Source organism: Dermacentor variabilis, chromosome 3, assembly GCF_050947875.1.
Source record: "Dermacentor variabilis isolate Ectoservices chromosome 3, ASM5094787v1, whole genome shotgun sequence".
Classification (NCBI taxonomy): Eukaryota; Metazoa; Arthropoda; class Arachnida; order Ixodida; family Ixodidae; genus Dermacentor; species Dermacentor variabilis.
This window is the reverse complement of record NC_134570.1, coordinates 4390773-4413170: the sequence shown is the minus strand read 5'-3', so window position 1 is coordinate 4413170 and position 22398 is coordinate 4390773. Positions and strand designations below refer to the sequence as shown.

At 47.9% G+C, this 22398-nt stretch overlaps 1 protein-coding gene across 7 annotated transcripts in view; it reads left to right on the top strand.

Annotated features, from left to right (window-relative positions):
- Positions 1-22398, top strand: part of Ada2a (Transcriptional adapter 2A) — a 278034-nt gene that overhangs the window by 61853 nt on the left and 193783 nt on the right. For 3 of the 7 annotated variants that reach the window (XM_075684081.1, XM_075684079.1, XM_075684076.1), the window contains exons 1-2: positions 20040-20174; positions 20848-20939. In XM_075684081.1, the coding sequence (XP_075540196.1) occupies positions 20055-20174; positions 20848-20939 (212 nt within the window). In that variant the 5' untranslated portion in view covers positions 20040-20054. Of the gene's footprint in view, positions 1-20039; positions 20175-20354; positions 20736-20847; positions 20940-22398 lie in introns of those variants that run through there. The other 4 variants (XM_075684082.1, XM_075684078.1, XM_075684077.1 and 1 more) reach the window with 3 other exon arrangements.

Here is a 22398-nt window from a genome sequence, read left to right as displayed (position 1 = left end):
TTACTTGAGGTACCGGGCAAGGAACCTCGTCCTTGCGTCGACTACCGCAGGCTTAATTCCATCACTAAGGATCAAATTTATCCGATCCCTAACATCGAGGAGCGCCTTGAGAAAGTTAGTAGCGCTCAGTTTATTTCCACCCTAGATCTTGTCAGGGGTTATTGGCAGGTTCCACTCACAGAAGAGGCTAGTAGGTATGCGGCGTTCATTTCACCAATGGGAACATTCCGTCCTAAAGTGTTGAGTTTTGGTTTGAAGAACGCGCCATACTGTTTTTCAAGCCTCATGGATAAAGTGTTGCGGGGACAGCAAGAATTCGCTTTACCGTATCTAGACGACGTAGCGATATTCTCCGCATCCTGGTCTGAGCATATGACACACTTGCGGGCAGTGCTAACCCGCCTGCGCGAAGCGGGCTTGACAGTAAAGGCTCCTAAGTGCCAGTTAGCACAGGCCGAGGTTGTCTACCTCGGTCACGTGATTGGTCAGGGTCGTCGCCGCCCCTCTGAAATAAAAGTGGCCGCTGTGCGAGACTTTCCGCAACCGCGCACAAAGACCGATATTCGGTCGTTCTTGGGTGTCGCCGGCTACTATCAGAGGTACATCCCTAGGTACTCTGATATCGCGGCTCCCCTGACGGATGCTCTAAGAAAGACAGAGCCTCAAACAGTCGTCTGGGACGAGACAAAGGAAAGAGCTTTTAGCGCCCTAAAGAGTGCCCTAACAAACCAGCCTGTGCTACGATCGCCAGACTATACAAAAGGGTTCGTTGTTCAGTGCGATGCTAGTGAGCGAGGCATGGGCGTTGTACTGTGCCAACGGGAAAATGGAGAAGTAGAACACCCCGTCCTGTATGCTAGTCGTAAGCTGACCAGTCGTGAGCAGGCGTATAGCGCCACCGAGAAAGAGTGTGCGTGTCTCGTGTGGGCCGTTCAGAAATTGTCATGCTATCTAGCCGGCTCGAGGTTTATCATTGAGACGGATCACTGCCCTCTCCAATGGCTGCAGACCATCTCTCCCAAAAATGGCCGCCTCCTGCGCTGGAGCCTCGCTTTACAACAATATTCCTTTGAGGTGCGTTACAAAAAGGGGAGTCTCAACGGTAACGCCGATGGCTTAAGTCGAAGCCCCTAACGTAGGAATCCGCCTCAAATTTGTTGGTTACTGATGTTTTTCTTCCTGAGGCAGGATTTTTTTTTAACATATTGCTTTTGTTTAGTGTTTCAAAGTGATGATATGCTTTCTAGTGCAATTTTCCAATTTGTGGACGCGTTCTGAGTGATGCTAGACTACTGTAAGGAACTATGCAGTGGTATAAAAAGGGGAAAGAGCCTGGCAGGGCTTAGTGAGGGTTGTGCCGTGCTTGCTGACTGAGCGGTTGAGTTTCAGCGTAGTTCTAACGCTTGCCGGGAACGAGAACAAAAATGTGAACTCTCCCGAAGTCACTTTGCAGTGTCCCGTGCGAACCTGAACGAGAGAACGAGGCCTTCTCTGTGCGCTGCGCTCAAGAAACGTCGAGGGACGCCCGACTTCGGTTATGAGCATCATCGAGCGACATCCCTCCGGACAGCGGATGCAGTCCCCTGTCCATCGGGATCTCCTTCCCCCGGCGGGGCGGTCTGTTGCGTTTCGCCTGCGACACGCGGTTTTGCCGGCGCGACTGCGGCGGGGCGGCAGACATTTTGGCCCGATCGTCGTCGCCGCAACGCTCCCCGCCAGGTGTTTCCAGGCGCGACTGCGGCGATGCGACCGCAAAGGGATCACCCTCTCATCCCAGTCTTTGTGCCCGACCGGCGGCGCTACGACAGTGTGCGTCACCATTAGCCCATTGTACAATCACGTGCTCGTCAATTGAGGGGTTCCTTCTTGCCCTCAACTGCGAGAGTATAAAAACAGCTGCCCCCGGACGCCAAAAGGAGGGCTCCGATTTCTTCTGTTGAGTAAAGTGCTCTCCCGTCTCTCTACTTCGGTCAACCTGACCGCCAACTCTTTGCGATGTTAAAATAAACAAGTTGTTTTGTTGTTACCAGTCGACTCATGCTTTGCCGGGACCTTCGGATGCTTCCAGTTGTACCCCAGGCCGCCAGGCCAACGCTACCCTTGGGGCTTGCGACTCAGGTACAACCACGGGCGTCAGCGCCGAGTTCCCAACAGATCGTACCAGCGGTGCGATCCGAACAGGACTGAGGCAGGGGTGCCCTTTATCCCCACTGCTGTTTATGATGTACATGGTGAGGATGGAGAGGGCACTAGAAGGAAGTAATATCGGGTTTAATCTCTCATACAAACAGGTGGGTACAGTAATAGAGCAGGAGCTCCCAGGTTTATTTTATGCGGACGCCATTGTGCTGCTAGCTAACAAGCAAAGTGATTTGCAACGTCTGGCTCATATCTGTTGGCAGGAAGGCAAGAATTTAGGTTTGAAATTTAGCGTTAGAAAATCAGGTGCTATGGTATTCAATGAAAACAGTGAACAGACAGTGGAGATATAGGGCCAGGAAATACCTCGGGTAACAGAATATAAATATCTTGGTATATGGATAAACGAAGGCAATAGATATATGGAAACACAGGAAAGAACAATAACAGTGAAGGGGAAGAGAAATGCAGCCATAATGAAGCACAGAGCGCTATGGGGATACAATAGGCACGAGGTCCTCCGAGGTATGTGGAAAGGTGTAATGGTTCCAGGACTTACTTTTGGAAATGCGGTTGTTTGCTCTTTAAATCAGGGGTACAATCAGGACTCGACGGGAACCAAAGGTCAGTGGGTGGCCTCGCATTGGGCGCTCACGGGAAGACTACAAACGAAGATGTGCAGGGGGATATGGGCTGGACTAGTTTTGAAGTGAGGGAAGCTCGCAGTAAAATTGAGTATGAAGAACGGCTGAGGAATATGGAAGAAAGTAAATGGGCTGGGAGAGTGTTCAGGTACCTGTACAGGCAAAACATTGATTCACAGTGGAGGAACAGAACTAGGAAGCTTACCAGCAAGTATGCGGCCTGTGGGGTGGGCAACACAGCAACAAAGAAGGTCAAGCGGAAAGTCAGAGAGGCCGAATTAATCTCATGGGTTGCGGCAATTTGGAAAAGAAACCTGCCATGAGTAACTACTTAAGAGGAAAAACGAAATCAGGAAAGAAACCATTTATGATAACTCAAAGGGAAGCTCATTACTTTTCGAAGCGAGATCGGGATGCCTTAGAATACGCACCTATAAAGCGAGATATAAGAAGAAAGAAGAAGCGTGTGCTTGCTGCGGTAAAGCTAGGGAAACGACGGAGCATATTTTATTAGAATGTGAAGACGTCTACCCAGCGGTCGATTTAGGCACCACTGGCCTCCTTAAAGCCCTTGGGTTCAGCGGGAGCAGTGGTAAAGCAAACAGGTCCGCAATAGACATTAGTAAGAGGCGATTGCAGGATTGGTGGAAGAAAAGTAGGGAAACGACAAAAGACGGAGACGTACAAAAGCACAGTTCGCAATAGGGGATCAGAAAATTTGGACGTGGTAGTTCATAGTGTTTTTTTTTTCATTGGTTAACCTAGGTAGGATATTAAGCAGCATAGTAGCAAGAACTTGGTGGCGCAACCCACCGTCCCGTTCCAAAGGAGACGCTCATAACATCCATCCATCCATCCATTGCTGCGCCGCCCATAGAGTTTCTCACTATAACACCTAGAGGGAAATCTGGCGCCACCGTCTATGGGAGTTTCTTAAGGGGGCACCGTGCCGTCATGGGAATGACGGTATATGTGTCTGCGAGGCTCGTGTTGGCTGGTGTTGTAAGAGGCTTCGTCTAAAACGTGGATATGGCTACGCAAATAACGCGTTCTCAAAGTAAAATCTTCATAAAATGTTTCCATTCACGCATATTACATCTTTACTCACCCACAATACATGACCAAGCGAAGAAAAGCAAGAACAGACGACCAACTGTTTCAAAGCGAGCGCGAACCTTGTCGTCTGTCCTCCAACTTTAGCGGCCCGCTGATACGTTTTACGTAACATACAATCGTACACGCAATAACAAGTTCTTATAGTTAAACAAAACATGTTTTTTCGTGATAATAAAACCAAAGCAGCTTTTTACGTGCCGTTTTAGTAGAAAATAAATCATTCTGACAGACAGAACAGTGCTTGCCAAGCACCTCTTCAAGGTGTCCTGTCTCTCCGAGAACGATGCCAATCCGAAGTCACAATATACCGGCATTCCCATGCATACCACAGCGCAGCACCGCCAGATTTCCCTCTAGGTAATCTAGTGAGAAACTCTATGGCGCCGCCCATAGAGTTTCTATGGGCGGACGATTCATCAGCGTATCAACGTATCAGCGTGGACGATTCGAGGCAGGAGCCACAAACACGCGAACATCGGTACTGTAGGAGAGGTGACAGGAATAAGAGCAGGAGCCAAATTAAGTCAGACATAGGGTTCATTAACATGCAAGGTGGCAGAAATAGGCTAAAATGGGAGGAAATCGAAGAACAACTAAGGCAGGAGAACTTAATGGTTTATGGGTTTGTAGAGACACATCTTAGGGACATGGAACAACCGCCCTGTAACCCTGATTATGCATGGGAATACTGCAACAGAGTGCAGGGTAGCAGAAAGGGTGGGGGAATTGGAGCATTCATTCATAAAAATACAAATTGGCAAAGGGTCAAACAGGAATGCAAGGAGCATTTATGGCTAGAAGGAAAAGTAGCAGGGGCGAAAACACTTCTGGGCTTTGTATACCTTTGGACAGGATCAAATGCTAAAGAGGAAAACAAAAAAATGTTGGACTGTATAGCAGCGGACATCAATGAGCTAGGAAAAGGATGTGAAGTAATTGTATTAGGAGACATGAATGCGCATGTTGAAGATATGGATGGGTACACAGACTCCACAGGTAACATGCTGCTGGATATGTGTGAGAGGCTTAACTTAGTTGTCTGTAACTCTACTGAAAAGTGTGACGGGATCATAACATGGGAGGTAGGGGGTCGACACTCGACAATAGATTATGCGTTGATGTCACATAGGATGTACGATAGATTAGGAGCCATGATTATAGATGAACAGGGCTCCAGAAGTATAGGTAGCGACCACAAACGTATCAAGTTGAGTTTTAAGAGGGAAACTAAAGCACGAACGACGCGCGAGGAAACGCCAGATGTGATTTTTTACCCAGAAGACGAAGTGGAAATAGCGGCCAAACAAATTGAAGTGGAAATATCAGAGAGTACTGAAACTGATTGGACTTACCCAAAGTTAATGAGACTATTTGAGCGTGAGCTAGGTAAGGCGCGAGTCAGGAAAACAAGGCAAGGGATACGAAAACTCAAGAGCTGGTGGGATGAAGAGGTTAAGAAGGCCATAAAGAAACGTCAGGAAGCCTCCAGGGAACACAGGTATTCCAAAAGTAAGGGAGAACCTGAAGCAGAAGTAGAGAGGAAATGGGTAAACTACATAAAATGCAAAAGGGAAGCATCTTATTTGATCAACGAGAAAATCGAGACAAAAGGGTCCTAATGGCTGTCAAAAATAAGCAATAAAAAAGATAAACAGGCAGCTAGAAAATTCTGGCAACATCTGAACTCCTTGGGTAATAGGACAAGCCTAGAGCAGAGGTATATAGTAACAGCTCAAGGTACTCGGTTAGAAGGAGAGGCGGCAATGGAGCATATAGGAACCATGATGAGGGAAAAATTTACAAAACAGACAAATGGTACATGCAGTACGTCGGAGAGGGATAGCCCGGTCAACCCACTGCTTCCGCTTGGACAAAAAGAGTGGGAAAGGGCGGAGAAGAGGGTACCAAGTAGCACATCGGCAGGCCCCGATGGTATTCCAATTATGTTAATAAAGAAATTGGGCCCGAAATCTAAGAAAGCATTGAGGGAGGTGGTGAGCAAAATGCTAGTGGATGGTAAAGTACCTGACGAATGGAGGCTAAGTAGGATGAGAATGATATATAAGGGAAAGGGGGACAAAGCTGACATAAATAACTACCGGTCTATAACAGTGACGTCAGTGGTTTACAGGGTGGTTATGCAGATTATAAAGGACAGACTGCAGGCATGGGTAGAGAACGAGGGGGTACTTGGAGAGCTACAAAATGGGTTCCGGAAACATAGGAGGCTAGAAGACAATCTGTTCTCGCTAACACAGTGCATTGAAATAGCTGAAAAGGAACACAGACCCCTATGGCTGGCTTTTTTGGACATCAAGGGAGCCTATGACAGTGTACTTCAAGAGGGCTTGTGGGACATTCTGGAAACTTTGGGAGTGCAAGATGGAGTAACCAATTTCTTAAAAGATATCTATAAAGGTAACCGGGTGATTATACAATGGGAAAAGCAGGTTTCGGAGCCTGTGATGATTCGGCGGGGGCTTAGGCAGGGGTGCCCATTGTCACCTCTGATGTTTATGCTGTACCTACAAGGTCTAGAGGCCAAAATACAGCAAAGCGGACTCGGCTTCAACCTATCATTTTTCAAACAAGGAAAATTGATTGAACAGTCATTACCAGGACTGATGTACGCGGACGATATTGTATTAATGGCTGACAATGCAGAAGATCTGCAGGAATTAATGGACATATGTGGTACAGAAGGAGACAGATTAGGCTTGAAGTTTAGCAAAGAAAAATCAGCAATCATGATTTTTAATGATAACAGTTGCGGCGAGCATAAGATACAGGAGGCCACGCTGGAGATAGTCGATAAATACAAGTACCTTGGGGTGTGGATAAATAATGGCATTGAGTATCTGACAGAGTACGAAAAATATCTAACGACTAAAGGTAACAGAAGTGCAGCGATTATGAAGAGTAGGGCACTGTGGAACTACAATAGGTACGAGGTAGTACGAGGGATATGGAAGGGGGTAATGGTACCAGGCCTGACTTTTGCCAATGCAGTTCTATGTATTAGAACAGAGACCCGGCAACAGTTGGAAATTAGGCAACGTGGTGTGGGTAGGCTCCCTCTGGGAGCACATGGCAAGACACCAAATCTTGGAGTGCAGGGGGATCTGGGATGGTCTTCTTTCGAGGCAGAGAGGCGCTAGTAGCAAGATAGCATTTGAGGAGCGATTGAGAAAAATGGGGGAAATTCGGTGGGCTAGGAAGGTTTTCAGTTTCAGATACACGAGGAATGTTGACACGAGGTGGAGGAAGCGAACTAGAAAATTGACAAGCAAATACTTGGGCAGTAGCGGGGGAACAAGTAAGGAATCATCTGTCAAGAAAAAGGTTAAGGAGGCAGAGAGGGGTATGTGGAGTACAGAGATGCAAACCAAATCGGCATTGGAGACATACAGGACGTTTAAGCAAGAAATAGCCAAAGAAAATATTTACGATAACTCTAAGGGAAGCTCATTGTTGTTCGAGGCCAGGACAGGTGTACTGAGGACTAAAACGTACCGAGCCAGATACCAGGAGATAGATTTGGTGTGCGAGGCGTGTAGAGAGGAGGAGGAAACGGCGGAACACCTGATACTTGCTTGTAAACAACTTCACCCTGCAGTTGAATCTAACGGGGAACTATTCAAAGCCTTGGGTTTTAAAGACAGTGAAAGTAGAATAGACTTTGAACAGGTAGAAATAACTAAACGGAGGCTATCTGATTGGTGGACAATATCAACGCAAAAGTAAAGGAGTAAATACATAGGTATGCATGCATATAGAACCATTAAAGGCTAGGTGGCGCGCACCGCCGCCGCCCGATTCAAAGGGTTGAGCCACAACCATCCATCCATCCATCCATCCATCCATCCATCCATCCATCCATCCATCCATCCATGGGAATGCCGGTATATTGTGGATTCGGATTGGCATCGTTCTCGTAGAGACAGGACACCTTGAAGGAAAGGCCCACCTTGAAGACGCGCTTGGCAAATACCGTTCCGTCTGTCATAATGATTCATTTTCTATTAGAACAGCACGTAAAAAGCTGTTTTAGGTTTATTATTACGCAAAAACATGTTTTGTTTAACTATGAGAACTTGTTAATGCGTGTACGACTACATGTTACGTAAAAAGTATCAGCGGGCCGCTAAAGTTGGAGGACAGACGACAAGGTTCGCGCTCGCTTTGAAACAGTTGGTCGTCTGTTATTGTATTTCTTCGCTTGGTCATGCATCGTGGGTGAGTAAAGATGTAATATGCGTGAATGGAAACATTTTATGAAGATTTTACTTTGAGAACGCGTTATTTGCGTAGCCATATCCACGTTTTAGACGAAGCCTCTTACAACACCAGCCAACGCGAGCCTCGCAGACACATATACTATGGTGGCTAGAGGGGGAGGTGTCATCATCGGCTGGGCTGCGCCGTGTACGGCGGTGCGGCATTTTTTCATGACAGCGACAGGTGGCGCGCTCGTCGTCTCCGAGATGCCTAGCGTGATGTGTGAGCAATCTCTCCGGCTCGTGAAGTCTGTGGTGAAGTTAGCTTCGCCTTCCCCGCTTTTGTTTGTTTGTCATAAGAAGTTCTGAGTAACCTTCTTGACCCACGCCACTGGAAAAATTTGGTCGGTATGCAGATTAAGCTGGATGATCTCCTGGATGTGGGCCACCTAAATGAAGTTCACGAGATGGTAAAGCATTGTGATGCGATGCCAGATCATCGTGAAATGGTGGGATCAAATAGCGACTCTCGCATACCCTACTACGTTAGCGGGTATGTTACCAGGAAAATGCTAATGAGAACAAAGTGCGAATAGTGTTCACTAGCTGTTGCTTCAAGCAGAAGACTCGCGCTTGCTTCCGGAAGAGTCGTGCGTTACCAACCACATGGATAGAGGTGGCCTACTTTACCCATCTCAGGCACTAACAGACTTGGTTGCTGCGATAGAAGATGCCTTCACGCATTGTTTCAGCTTTAACAAGTTGAAGGCTGACAGCATCATGGGCCTTATTTCCTGCCTGTCAATAAATAAGCTGGATATGGTTGGCTGTGCGCAGCATAGCGTAGAAATCACCAACCAAGTGATACGGCTTTTTGTCATCACGAGGTTGCACGTCCTTGTCGCAGGAGAGAACGCATCGAAGCAAGGGAAGCGAGAAAAAATTAAGTACCTCAAGTTGAGGCGCACGACATAACTGCATAACTGCAAAGTTTATATCAGCAAGACCAACACAAGGCGTTTGTATATGTAAAACAGGAATTGTTCGCATCACATTGTATGCCCAGAATATCTGAACAGAATTTCCCACCCGACAAATTATTGTTTGCACTGCACCTTGTTCACCGTTTCTGGGTATATACCTCCATTATATATTGAATTTGCGCTCCATTTCGTGTCATATTGTTTGTTTGAGAGCTAACAACCATGTATATAGAGTCGTGTGTATTATTTTATTAACAATAAATATTCTTTTTAAGGCATTTTTGGCATCATTTGAGCGGTACTAAATACGCGAACTTAGTTCTTTGCAGGTTTCTAATATTGGAAACCAAATTTCCCTTAACGCTCTCATATTATCCTGAGTTTTGACCATTGGTGCCTACTGTTCTACCTTTCATTGCAAAATTAAATAAACTTGAAATAATCATGGTTCACTCGAGCGGCCCGTTTCAACTGAGGCGCGCACCAACCAGTAGACGATTAGGACAAGCGCCATGTAGCTCAAGGCACTAACAAAGTCACGCCAGACATAACTGCATACGGCACCCCATAATAGTCCCTTAACATGTTAAAGCGGCATTGGCAAACTGCAAACAACCGCCTACTGCGGAAGCTTTCTGTTTGGCGCAATTATGAGTTTCACAAGTGTTGCACTGAGCGCGAAGCTAAAGCGCGGCGATAAAATGACCAAAATTTAGTACATAGTACGTTAAGCCAGCTGCAGTGATAAAGTCGCCTAGCCTTTAAAATGATTTTCCGATGCGCGTATTGCGCCCTAAGAAGCCGCGGAGCAAGAAAGCACTTCACAGCGGAACCAAATAACCGCAGCGGACCTTAGCCAGCGTACGGGAGGCATCTCGGAGCCGACAGCAGCGCCGCCGCATCGTCCTGAAAAAATGCTGCCTCTCCGGCGCTCCGATGCTCACACCTCCCCCTCTAGCCACCATACATATACTATAGTGAACTAGAACACTTTCTAGTGGCGCGAACGGCAGGGAAATGGGCGCTCTTGACACGCCGGACGCCACTGACGGCCGCTGGTGGCGCTGCAGGTCTCTTTTCTAGGACCGCGCGCGCGTCGGTCGAAGTCTTTGCGGCTTTGCGTTCGGTACGTTGCGCACGTTTTTCTGCTTGTGGCCTTGAAATTTCACGTGTGTTTCGCGTAGCACCAACGAAGACGTCTTATATCTCTTCGAAAGCACCATGTGAAGTACGCAATGGCAAAGAGAAAGACGGACTCTCACGGTTTTGCTCCGGGATGCCGAAGCGGCTATCCGGGTGCTCCCAAAGCATCTTTGTTTGCTGCTCTGAGGGACGAGGAGCATCGAAAAAAATGGGAGCGGAGTTTGCGAAGACAGGACAAGCCTCTCACAGAAACCGCTGCGGTATGTGAGCACCACTTTGAGCCGCATTTCATTTTGCGCGACTACGTTCATGTGATCAACGGCAGCCAAGTGCGGATTCCACGCGGTAAGCCATCGCTGGCACCTGACGCGGTGCCTACGCTCTTGCCTGGTTGCCCGGCCTATCTTTCCGTGAAGCCCGTGAGAGCAAGGACTCAGCGGAAAAGACCAGCTCCAGCAAGCGTGTCAACAAATAAGAAGAAGCGCCAGGATTCTGTCAGTAGCGCAGCGAACGACGACAATGAAATTGTGGACTCATCGGGAACTGAAGCGTTCACGACTGGTGCACTTCGTAGTTTAGAAGTTTCCCCTGAGTACTGGTGCCGATTTATGTACGATGGTGCCTCAAGTCTTGGCTTTGCGACAACAAGCATAGAAACAAGCCCTAGGCTTGAGGTTGTACATGACAAGGTTTTTTTGTTTGCTGCCACCGGAGATGAAGTGCGCGCACAAGTATTCGTTAGAGGTGCGTTATGTAGTGACACTGTCGTGTGTTCGCTGGCAGAAGCGGACAATGTGCTGCGAGAGACAGAGGGAATTTGTGTCTGCAAGGGAGCCATGCTGGACACAGACTTCAGTCAAATAACGGAGCGTTTGACAGAAAAACTACGGGCGGCAAGCATTGTGAGTGGGCGTGGCATTTTCAGCACAAAATGTCAAGGAAAAGTGAATCAAGAAGGTAAGCTCGGCTTCTTAGCCTTTCTTTTTTAAGTACAACTGCGCTATGTGATTCTTATGGTCAAATATTTGAATTTGCAGGAACTCCTCTCGCTGAATGCAAGGGCCTTCGAAAGTTGCTCCTTACAAGAAAGTTGCAGACGGCACGCACCAGAGCCAATCTGTCAGTGAAGAGAGCGTGTGCATTGCGGCTCAAGCTGGAAAAGGAAAGAACAGCTCGTCTGAGAAAACGCACCACCTCCATGGAAGAGCGGCTTGTCGCGATGGCGGCAAAAAACAAAAAGATTGCCAAGGAAGATTTTAATGCCAGAGTCGCTAAGCTTCCTCCGAAACAGCGCGAAGTGGTACACCACATATTTGAAGCGTCATCACGCAAGAGTCCGAAAGGCATGAAGTACTCGCCACAGTGGGCTTTGGAGTGCATAGTGATGAAAATGAGGAGTGCCAAGCTCTATGAGCACATGCGAAAAGAGAACATACTTGCATTACCCTCTAAAACAACTCTTCGCAAGTATCTCAGTTGCTACAAGGCAGGCTTTGGATTCAATACAAAAGTTTTTGATGTGCTGAAACAAGCTACTAGCACCATGGATGAATTCCATCTACATGGAGGTCTCATTGTGGATGAGATGAAGCTATCTGAACATCTCTCCGTAAGCTCTGCTGGCCACATAGATGGCTTTGTGGACCTTGGTCCATTTAATTCTGATGAAGACAAGCACAATGTAAGTGACCATGGCATGGTGATAATGTTTGTTCCATTCGTGGGAAAATGGACACAGGTCCTGGCGGCTTTCGCAACAAAAGGCAACATCAAAGGGACCCTGCTCACAAAGATTATGGTTGAGGCTGTCATACTGACAGAGAAAGCAGGCCTCAAGGTCGACTTCATAACGTCGGACGGTGCGACATGGAACCGGAAGATGTGGGCTTTAATGGGCATCAGAGCATCTCTGACCGGCACTAAGTGGAGTGCGCCCCATCCCGTGGATTTGAAGCGACGGCTCCATTTCCTTTCCGACTTCCCTGATTTAATCAAGTGCTTGCGCAACGGCCTGCTTAGCCATGAGTACTTGGTGCCAGAAGGGCGGGTGAGTTTTCTACTGTATACATTACAATCCAAATACATCCCAACATAAATAATGCTCCTTTCATTTACTGATGCATATGCATATACCAACCAAGGCGGCATATTTTTTGTTCATTACAGGTCTCCTTGCAAGCTGTACGTAGAGCCGTGGCAATGGATGGGAACAACGTGACACTCCAGGCACTACGTGGCATCACCACCAGCCACACTAACCCGAACAACTTCGAAAAGATGCGGGTTTCTTTAGCTTTCCAGCTATTCAGTGACAAAGTTGTCAAGGGCCTGCAGCTCTACCGGGAAAAGATTGAAGAACGGTGCGGTGATATTGCAGCAACACTACATTTCTTTGAGTAAGTACTCCAATAATATAGCACTAGTAATTCATATTCAAAATGTGATGACAACTAGTTAGCTGCATCACCTTTATTGCACAGTCAAAATTGTATTTATTTCGTCTTAATTATGCAGGATCATCCGTGAACTCATCTTGATAATGACTTCCCGGTTTCCTGCCGAAGCATTGAGACTTGCATCACCATCTGCGGACAAACTGAAGAACATGCTGGTACTGCTGGACAACTGGGAACGTCACACAAAAGGACAGCGTGGCTTCCTGAGCCAGTCCACTGCAACAGGGCTCCGAGTTACTGTCTCAAGTGTATTGTCATTGCTGAAATACCTTTGTGAAGTCGTAGGTTTTAAATACCTGTTAACGAGCCGGACAAGCCAGGACCCCATTGAGCACCTTTTTGGTATAGTGCGGCAGTCATGTGGATGCAATGCCCACCCGACGCCACAGCAGTTTGTTGTTGCTGTAAACTGCCTATCGTTCAGTAATCTTGTTCACTCGGTTGCGAAAGGAAATTGTGAGCCTGCAATACTCAGTTCCCTCTTAGGCCCTGATGCCAGTCAGCACAGCGGTCCTTCTGGCAAGCAGCAGCTTGTTGATATGTGTCTTGATGTGGGCAATATTGATGCTGCAGATACTTTAATGCTCAGTGCAGAGTCCGACCATACATCGCGTGCTGTGGCATCAAGCGACAGCAGACATATTTTATATGGCTGGCTATGTAGCCAGAAAATGTATCCTCAGGACTAAATGTGAGGAATGCCTCAATCTCCTATTGATTAGCAAAGAAAAGTCGGAGGTATTAAATTTAGCTCAATTCACTCTCCTTAAGGACAACGGGGGCCTTTTGTACCCTGCAAGTGTGCTGTATCAGTTTGTGGCTGACCTTGAGAATGCCTTTACAGCATGTTTCAGCTTAAACTAGCTGCATTCAGACAGCATTTTGGATGTGCTGAGTACATTAACAGCTAAGCGAAATTACAGCCTTGGGTGCGCGAACCACTGTCAAAATGTTGCAGCAGAAATGACTGCTTTCTACGTAACCACTCGCATGCACTTTTTCACAAAGAGTATTAATCTAAGCAATGACAAGAGGCGTCAGGCTTCAAAGCACCTGAAGTTGAGTAGATGCTCTTAGATCATGCGATCTTTAGTTTCACTCTAGAAAAGAAATTGAAGCATTGTTAACTGATAACGTTGGGTCTTGCCTTGTTGTTCTTGCCTTTTGTGCGATGCTAATAAAATTTGCCGGCGTGAAACCTTGCCGTGTGCTTAAACACAACTTTATTGCCCTCCTCGTATTTTTTGCATGTTGTGCATGATCATCACAAATGAAAATAATGTTGGTGCGTAGCTTGTAGAAATGGTCTATAACAGATGTTCCTTGAAAAGAGAGCACTGATATGACACCACTAAACATCCCCGGGTGGCTAGGTCCGAAAACGTACGTTTTGTTTGTGATCACTACCTGTCTAAAAAAAAACGTAACATCTCAAAGCTGCTGTCAAGAGCAGCTTTGCAATTGCCAAACTGCCTAACAATATGCAGGTATCCTGCTTAATGAAGAATTCGCGGATGCTGGTCTGAAAATGCCGAATTTCATACTACAATAATAGGCTTTATTTCCAAGAAAGGAGAAAAAAAATGGTACTTGAACCGACGCGCGCGGCTAACGAGAAAAGCGAAAACCCGCGCGCCTGTCAGCCGGCCACTCTAAGGAACCGCGCGCCGCCAGTTTCTCGCTGATACTTGAGTTTGCCCTCTAAGAAAGCGGGTCCTGCACGGCTGGACAGAATGCACTGCCTGTAGCACCTGCCGTGGCCAGGATGCTTTGTAGTGTGCGATCACTCGTCCGATATCAGCCGCAGCTAACGCCAGTAAATTACAAGGGGTGAGCACTTCCGCAGCTAGTGCAGCCGTGAAGGCAAGCTCAATTTCGAATTTAACGCGTTCTAACGTAGGTGCAGCTCCAAATAAATCTCCATAAGGAAGGAATCGCCGTTTCGTACTAAATAAGCGCACAGAAACATCGGTATATGCCAGATAATAGCCGGAATGCATTGAAACCTTTGCTAGAAAAGGTTGCAGTGGCGCCACCTCGCGGCGTCAGTGCGAAACGGCGTGCCTGGGCGTCGCCGTTGGCGCCACTAGAATATATTCTAGTTCACTATACATATACTATAGTGAACTAGAAGGGGGTAGTGGGGTCAGGGAGAGCCCGCGGGTGTGGCATCTCACGTCGACGCCGCCAGATGGCGCCACTAGAGCATAGGCTGTACGGAACGCGAAACTGAGCATTTTCAACGTAGAGAAAGCCGTGTGCGCTTCGTGTCACGCCGAAAAAAGAAAGCGCGCAGCTCCGTAGCATGTTTTCTGAAAACTTCATCTGAAATTAAGACAAGGAACAGAGAAAGGTGGAAAGACGGACGTTCTTCAAGCTTGCGTGAAAATAAAGCCGACCCAACGAGTGCAGACTAACGGCCGCACGACGATGCGACTGATTTCTAAACTAAAAGCTCGCGAACACCATAGAAGAGGTAAATATGTGAATGGGTAAATTGCTTAATTCATTTGCCATTAACACTTTTTATACAGGTCAGGACACAATTACATTCACAAGTTCAAGTGAGCCAAACAGTTGCGGCGCGTGTACTAACACATTCGGAACAGAGGCCAGATATGATGAGGTTTTATTCCTTTAACTGCGATTTTGTTTACGAAAGCATATATCCACTGAAAGCTAGGGAGTTAATCCTATGGTGATGCCACTATTATGCGGTCGTAGTGGTTACCAGGGATAGCGAAATTTCGTAACACAGCAAAATAAAGGGAACTCGTGGTAGCCACAAACAACTCTTTATTGGTACAAAAGATCGGCAGCTACTCCTTTCTCAAAGTGCATGGCCGCTACGAGAGAGGCACAATGAGGAACGGTTTATATTCGCGTGCAATTTCTTTTTACGCCGTTCCTGTCGCGATTGGTTGATCCATTTTACATAGAGGTGCAGCCTGGTCAGCACATAGAACTTGGTCAACTCTGTTGTGAGCGCATATCTTAGTGCTGGCTGCAGCCTAAGGCATAGCCGAAGTTCTCCTTCACTAGCAGCATTACATCCACTATGCTGTCACTGCAGAGTTTCTCTAGGCTGAAGAACACAGTGAAGATGTCCTCCAACTTCTTCACTGCCCTGAAAAGCTCCAGCGAATTAAGGATATAACAACCCTCCCTTGTCGCATGTCACAGTGAACTCAGAGTTTCTGCTTTCCGTATTGGGGGTTTCCATAAGAAAGGCCTTGCAAGACATGCAGTCGTAACACTTCAGAAACTTTCGAGCAACATATCCTGCCATGAAATGTATTAGACGGTCGTCGCTCTTCTGCTCCACCAACTCTCTCTGCTCAGCAGGAATACTACAAAGCATGCGCTCGGCTGAAGTTAGGTTTCCTTCCTCAATGAGATGGTCGATTGCAGCAGCCCTGGCTTATTGAGCTGGAGCATCTTGCGCACTCAGGAGAGAACTCATTTCTCCACTAGCTCCATTAAGGTCAGCATTGCCTGAGCGTACTATTTTCGCAAGGTTATAAAAGGATAGGCAATTAACGAAAATTAGAAACTGCGTTGGTGTTGGGTGGACATTAGACCCACATGATTGCCTGCAGACAATACCGAAAAAGTTTTCCAGCGAATCCTGGCTTAACCTGTATGCCATAACATACCTAAATCCCTGGCTGACAGGATAATCCAGCAGTTATAATGTGCTAGATATCGTCACCCTTAGGCCATCTGCAGTTGAATCGTTTAAAAATCCACCTACTCTTTTAGCGTGTTTCGCACACAAACCGCACATGTTTCGTCGAGTTTTTTGTCTTGGCGGTGCAAGTTGCGTTCCCAAATTCGCCGTGTTTATTCATCTTTCGGCACGGTGAACGACGGCTGCTTTCCTTTTTTCCACTTATATTCTGTTTCACAGCCGGGAGCGAAGCAGGGTCGCTGCCGTTGACGTTTCGACCTTCCTACCGCTCACGTGTTCGGCCGACTGCGCGCGAAACAGACTCGAACGGTAGGTTAAAACACCAAAAAAACAGACAACGTCGCGAATCAAGCCCGCACGAAGAAGCGCGCGAAGCACTTTATTCTACGGCGAAGCAGCGGAGGGAGCCAGCCCACGCGACTACAGCGCCGCCACCGAAATCTGCGTCCCGTCCACACTCGCCGCCTCGCTGCAATGCAAAGGGCGCTCCGGCTCCTGAGTCCACTACCCCCTTCTAGAACACCATACATATTGGCGGCGAGGAGTTACGGAATCGCCATCTATCGGAAGCGCCTCGCTGGCGTATTATGAGGGATCACGTGACGCGCTCCTCATAGGTTTTGCTGTCAGCACTCACTGCAAACACCACGCGCGAGCTCTCCCGGACATTTCTGTGAGTACTTTCGAAACTAGAGAAGTTTCATACTTTCTAAACAATAATCTTGGGCAAACTGAAAGCACACAATCGTTTATAGACGCTATCTCTTTACCGTATACGTACAATGAACGCCACTGCGCGCGGTCGCCGCGATGGAGTCTCCCGAACCGGCTTCTTGCGTGAAAGGTAGGTAAACGCTGAGAGCAAACTATCTGAAATATGTTTTTATAGTGTCTGTATCACTAAATGGATCGTAATAGAATGAAGCTTCAATGCAGCGATCGCGCAGATTCGCAGCGACCGACTGCGCGTCTGCATGCTTGTCCGCGCTCTGTTTCGCTTTCTCCGCGCGCACGTTCTCGCACCGCGCCATGAACTTTAGGCCGCAGAATATGAGCATTTCACAGTATGCAAGCAACCATTGTTGCGTGGGCGCTATCAGAGCTGTTCAAAAATAATTTCATTGTAGAGACTTCGACGCCTACGGGGACTGTGATGTGCCGTCGCGACGATTCAATCTTTTATTTCTTCTAAATTCTTTGACCTTTCAATACTATTTCTCGAGTTGCGTCGCACTGTATGTTTATCGGTGTTCTCAGCGTGCAATTCCCCGCTGCTTTTTTTTTTGTAATCCAGTGCACTAATTCATAACACAAACATGACCATATGCCATGCTTTTTTTAAATGTGCTTCTTACCGCTGCCTTTCCACTCCACTGAACTTGCAGTATCTACAGCATCGACAAGTTCATAGACCAAACCGTCAGGACATTAGTCGGGCAGCGGACTCGGGCGAGCGTTTCAGTGCGCGTTTTCAGAACATCGCAGACCGGGCGCCGTAGCAGAAATCTTCCTTGCGTCTGTGCTTGCTGCATACCCGAGTTGTAGCGGATGACTGTTTGCCGGTTTTATGTTTCGCGAGCCAAGCTTCACACAGCTTCTTGTCCTGCGGCTACGTGTGAATAAGGCTGACACCGTGCTCCGTCGCGTGCGTCCGGCATTGCGGCACCGAGCAGTAGCCTACCATGTTGTGCGCCTTCAAAGGCAGCCACTACCTATTGTAGTGCTTTCAAGCGTTGTAAAGGAGACACTCGAAGCGGGAAAATCTCGCCACTAAATGAGGACCGCAGCGTACGAGGGAATTTAAAACTCTCGTTTTCAGCTCGCTTCGGCGCGCCCGAAGCAGCCGACGCGGCCGCTATGTCCACGTGATCCCTCCTAGCACGTCACGCCGACGGTGGGGCCAGCTTTTCCAGTGGTGGAGCTCGAGGCCAATATGGCCTCGAGCTCCACCACGGTACGCGCGTTATCAGCATAGAACAGTTTACACCCTTTGGAGTGCCCCTTCTGATAACGCGCGTGCCGTTCGTCACTGGAAAATTCCGGGCTCGCAGCGATAAAGAAAGGAAACGCATCAAGGCAGATGACGATTATTTTTGTGTGGCAGAAGGGGCAAGCCAAAGGGTGTAAACTGTTCTTAGAGCGCAGTCCGGAATAGTTGGTGGAAGAAAAGTAGGGAAACGACAGAAAACTGAGAAAGCAAAGTTCGCAATAGGTGTTCAGAAAATTTGGTTGTGGGAGTTCATATAATTTCTTTTTTAACCTAGGTATAGGACGTTAGACAGTATAATAGCAACGCCTCCTATAATATACTATGCCTGGAACGTGAGCCGCAAACGCGCTGCCCTTCCCTCGCCTGTACTCTCCTCCTTTTGGTACGGTGGCGGGCGCCTCTTGCGGCCAGCCCTTGTAAACACGCCGGTGGCGCGGCTACCGGGAGCGACGTCGGCCCAAGCGGCTGGCGCGTCGTGAGCTTTCGGCGGCGGCGGCTTTGGTTGTCATGGGGACCGGTACTTTAGACCGGTACGGTGGCGCGCGCCGTCCTGCAGCGTATGGTCGCAACACTCGGCAGAGAGCTCCCTATGGAAAAGAGAGCGACGTTCCAGGCATATAGTTATAGAAGGCGTTGATAATAGTAAGGGCTTGGTGGCGCAACTCACCGCCCTGTTACAAAGAGGACGCTCATAACATCCATCCACTCATCCGGAGACAAGAAAAGCATAGAGCATAGAGTTTCTCACTATAATACCTAGAGGGTAATCTGGCGCCACCGTCTATGGGAGTTTCTTGAGGGGGCACCGTGCCGTCATGGGAATGACGGTATATGTGTCTGCGAGGCTCGTGTTGGCTGGTGTTTTAAGAGGCTTCGTCTAAAACGTGGATATGGCTACGCAAATAACGCGTTCTCAAAGTAAAATCTTCATAAAATGTTTCCATTCACGCATATTACATCTTTACTCACCCACAATACATGACCAAGCGAAGAAAAGCAAGAACAGACGACCAACTGTTTCAAAGCGAGTGCGAACCTTGTCGTCTGTCCTCCAACTTTAGCGGCCCGCTGATACTTTTTACGTAACATGTAGTCGTACACACAATAAGAAGTTCTCATAGTTAAATAAAACATGTTTTCGCGTTATAATAAAGCTAAAACAGATTTTCACGTGCTGTTTTAGTAGAAAGTGAATCATTGTGACAGACGGAACGGTACTTGCAAAGCTCGTCTTCAAGGTGTCCTGTCTCTACGAGAACGATGCCAATCCGAAGTCACAATATACCAGCATTCCCATGCATACCACAGCGCAGCAGCGCCAGATTTCCCTCTAGGTAATGTAGTGAGAAACTCTATGGCATAGAGTAGAAAAGAGAGAGGGTACGAAACCGAGTTTACCGAACCACGCGGCCGGCATCTAACTCTATTACCTAGAGGGAAATCTGGCGCTGCTGCGCCGTGGTATGCATGGGAATGCTGGTATATTGTGACTTCGGATTGGCATCGTTCTCGTAGAGACAGGACACCTTGAAGACGAGCTTTGCAAGTAGCGTTCCGTCTGTCACAATGATTCACTTTCTACTAAAACAGCACGTGAAAATCTGTTTTAGCTTTATTATAACGCGAAAACATGTTTTATTTAACTATGAGAACTTGTTATTGTGTGTACGACTACATGTTACGTAAAAAGTATCAGCGGGCCGCTAAAGTTGGAGGACAGACGACAAGGTTCGCGCTCGCTTTGAAACAGTTGGTCGTCTGTTCTTGCTTTTCTTCGCTTGGTCATGTATTGTGGGTGAGCAAAGATGTAATATGCGTGAATGGAAACATTTTATGAAGATTTTACTTTGAGAACGCGTTATTTGCGTAGCCATATCCACGTTTTAGACGAAGCCTCTTACAACACCAGCCAACACGAGCCTCGCAGACACATATACCGTCATTCCCATGACGGCACGGTTACAGTGGCTAGCACGGTGCCCCCGTAAGGAACTCCCATAGACGGTGGCGCCAGATTACCCTCTAGGTGTTATAGTGAGAACCTCTATGATTGGTACCATAGAGTTTCTCCTGTAATGTAGTGAGAAACTCTATGATTAGTACAGTGTGCGTTACAGTTGTGCAGTTTGCCTTCTTATTGTTTAGCTGCGGGTTTCTTTGATTTCGTAACTGAACACAAGGAAACCGGTGACCACTGCCTGTTATGTCGGAATCGTGCTCCTTCTGCAGCTACGTTTTCGTAGACGTGCATATACTTTGTATGAATTGCGACCCGAAAGTGCCGATCTGCATACGGTGCTTTTCTAAAGGTCTAGAGTCTCTGACGCACAAGAATGATCACGAGTATAGTGTCGTGGTAAGCGTTGTGTTGATCTTTGGAAATGGCAGCTTAAATGCGCGTGCGCCCACCAACTGTTCTGTTTCATAGATACATTTGAAGTATAATTGTTATATCTTGCTCGTTGCAGACGACTGAGTTCCCGTTGCTGTGCAAGACATGGACTGCCGCAGAAGAGTTGAAGCTACTCGACGCACTCTTGGAATGCGGCGTCGGAAACTGGTGCGTCAGTTTGCTCTGCCTGGTTTTAGCAGAACGACGAAGCAAGGAAAGCGACTTTTTTATTGCGTTGCTTATCGATTTGAGAGATAATACCTTTGAGGAATGAATGGAAGTGTTCAGTTGAATAAGTTCAACCTCGCGTTCGGGTACGTGGTCCTTTCAGTGCAGCGCGTCGTTCGAGTGGGGATACGGTGGTGCCTGTTCCTACATGCACACCCAGAGCAAGACGATACGTTCATATGAGGGATCGCCAGTCGTTTGCGCGCAGGCGCAAGTAAGAGCGGGCTCGAGAGCGAAAATCTGAGGGATTTTGCTCCTTGAATATGTGACCCTGCCTAGGCACTACGAAGGGAGTTTCTTCGCGCGTCTTGTGAGTGTGTGACCCTAGGTGTGCCGGCATTGCGGAGTGGAGTCGAGTTCGTTTACCCTCCGACGCTAGCTGCCGGTGCTATAAAGTAGGTGAAGCATCGTGGCGGATCGTAGCTTTCTCGCGCGTCATGGCGATGTACCTTGTAAATAACATTACAGAAGTTTCTGCGGGAGCAGTAACGTCCGTAGTGGAGCCCGGGCCGCATATATTGAAAATCTAGAAGGCAGAGCGCCTTGGCAACCCATGTTGAATGCAAGTGGCTGAAAGGCTGCCAGTGACGATGATTGACCCAGTACCTGCGCCGCAGGCGCGAGAAAGCCTGTCCGATTTACCTTCAGAGGCAAAGTTCTGACTGGTGTTGCAGAAGTCGCGGTGCATGGTAGTGCTGAACTTAGCGTCACAAGTTGGCGGCTGGGCGTAATTATATTTATTCAATCGTGTTTTTCACAAATCGTAACAACGTGTCATTTTTTCGCATTATTGGCGGTGCCTTCAGGACACCAAATCTAGAACCCGGACTGGTCCGTGGGTTGAGGCTCGCAGAGGCCTGCGCGTGCCAGGCTGTCCACTATCGCGGGCAGCCAATTTTTTTATGTGAACACCCCCTGGCACGCTTCGGCCTCGGTGGCCCCAACCCATGGGCCGCCCTGCTTCCAGCTTTGATACCCCCGATGTCCTTTGGGTGCCCTGAAGATCCTGCGCCGCCTGCTTTATTATAACCTCAGGTGCTCTGCTGAGGCATCCATTTGCCGGTTGCTTGTGCCCTCCTGGAGCAGTGCTTGTAAAAAATCCAATCTATCGTAGCGACGAAAAGAGCGATCCCTGACTTATACAACACCAGTCAAAACCTTGCCCCTTCAGACACAGCGATCACCAAATGCCCACTGCGCAAATGCCCACTGTGCCCACTGCCTCATCGCGAGGGCAGCCAGCGGTGGAGCGTAAAAAAAAATTCGACCGTACTCTGCAATGCCAGCATGTCTAAAGGACAAACGCATGCAACATGCGCTAAGAAACTTCCTCCGTAGTGCCTAGGCAGAGTCGTGTGTTCAAGGAGCAAAAGCCCCCAGATTTTATCTCTCGCGCCTG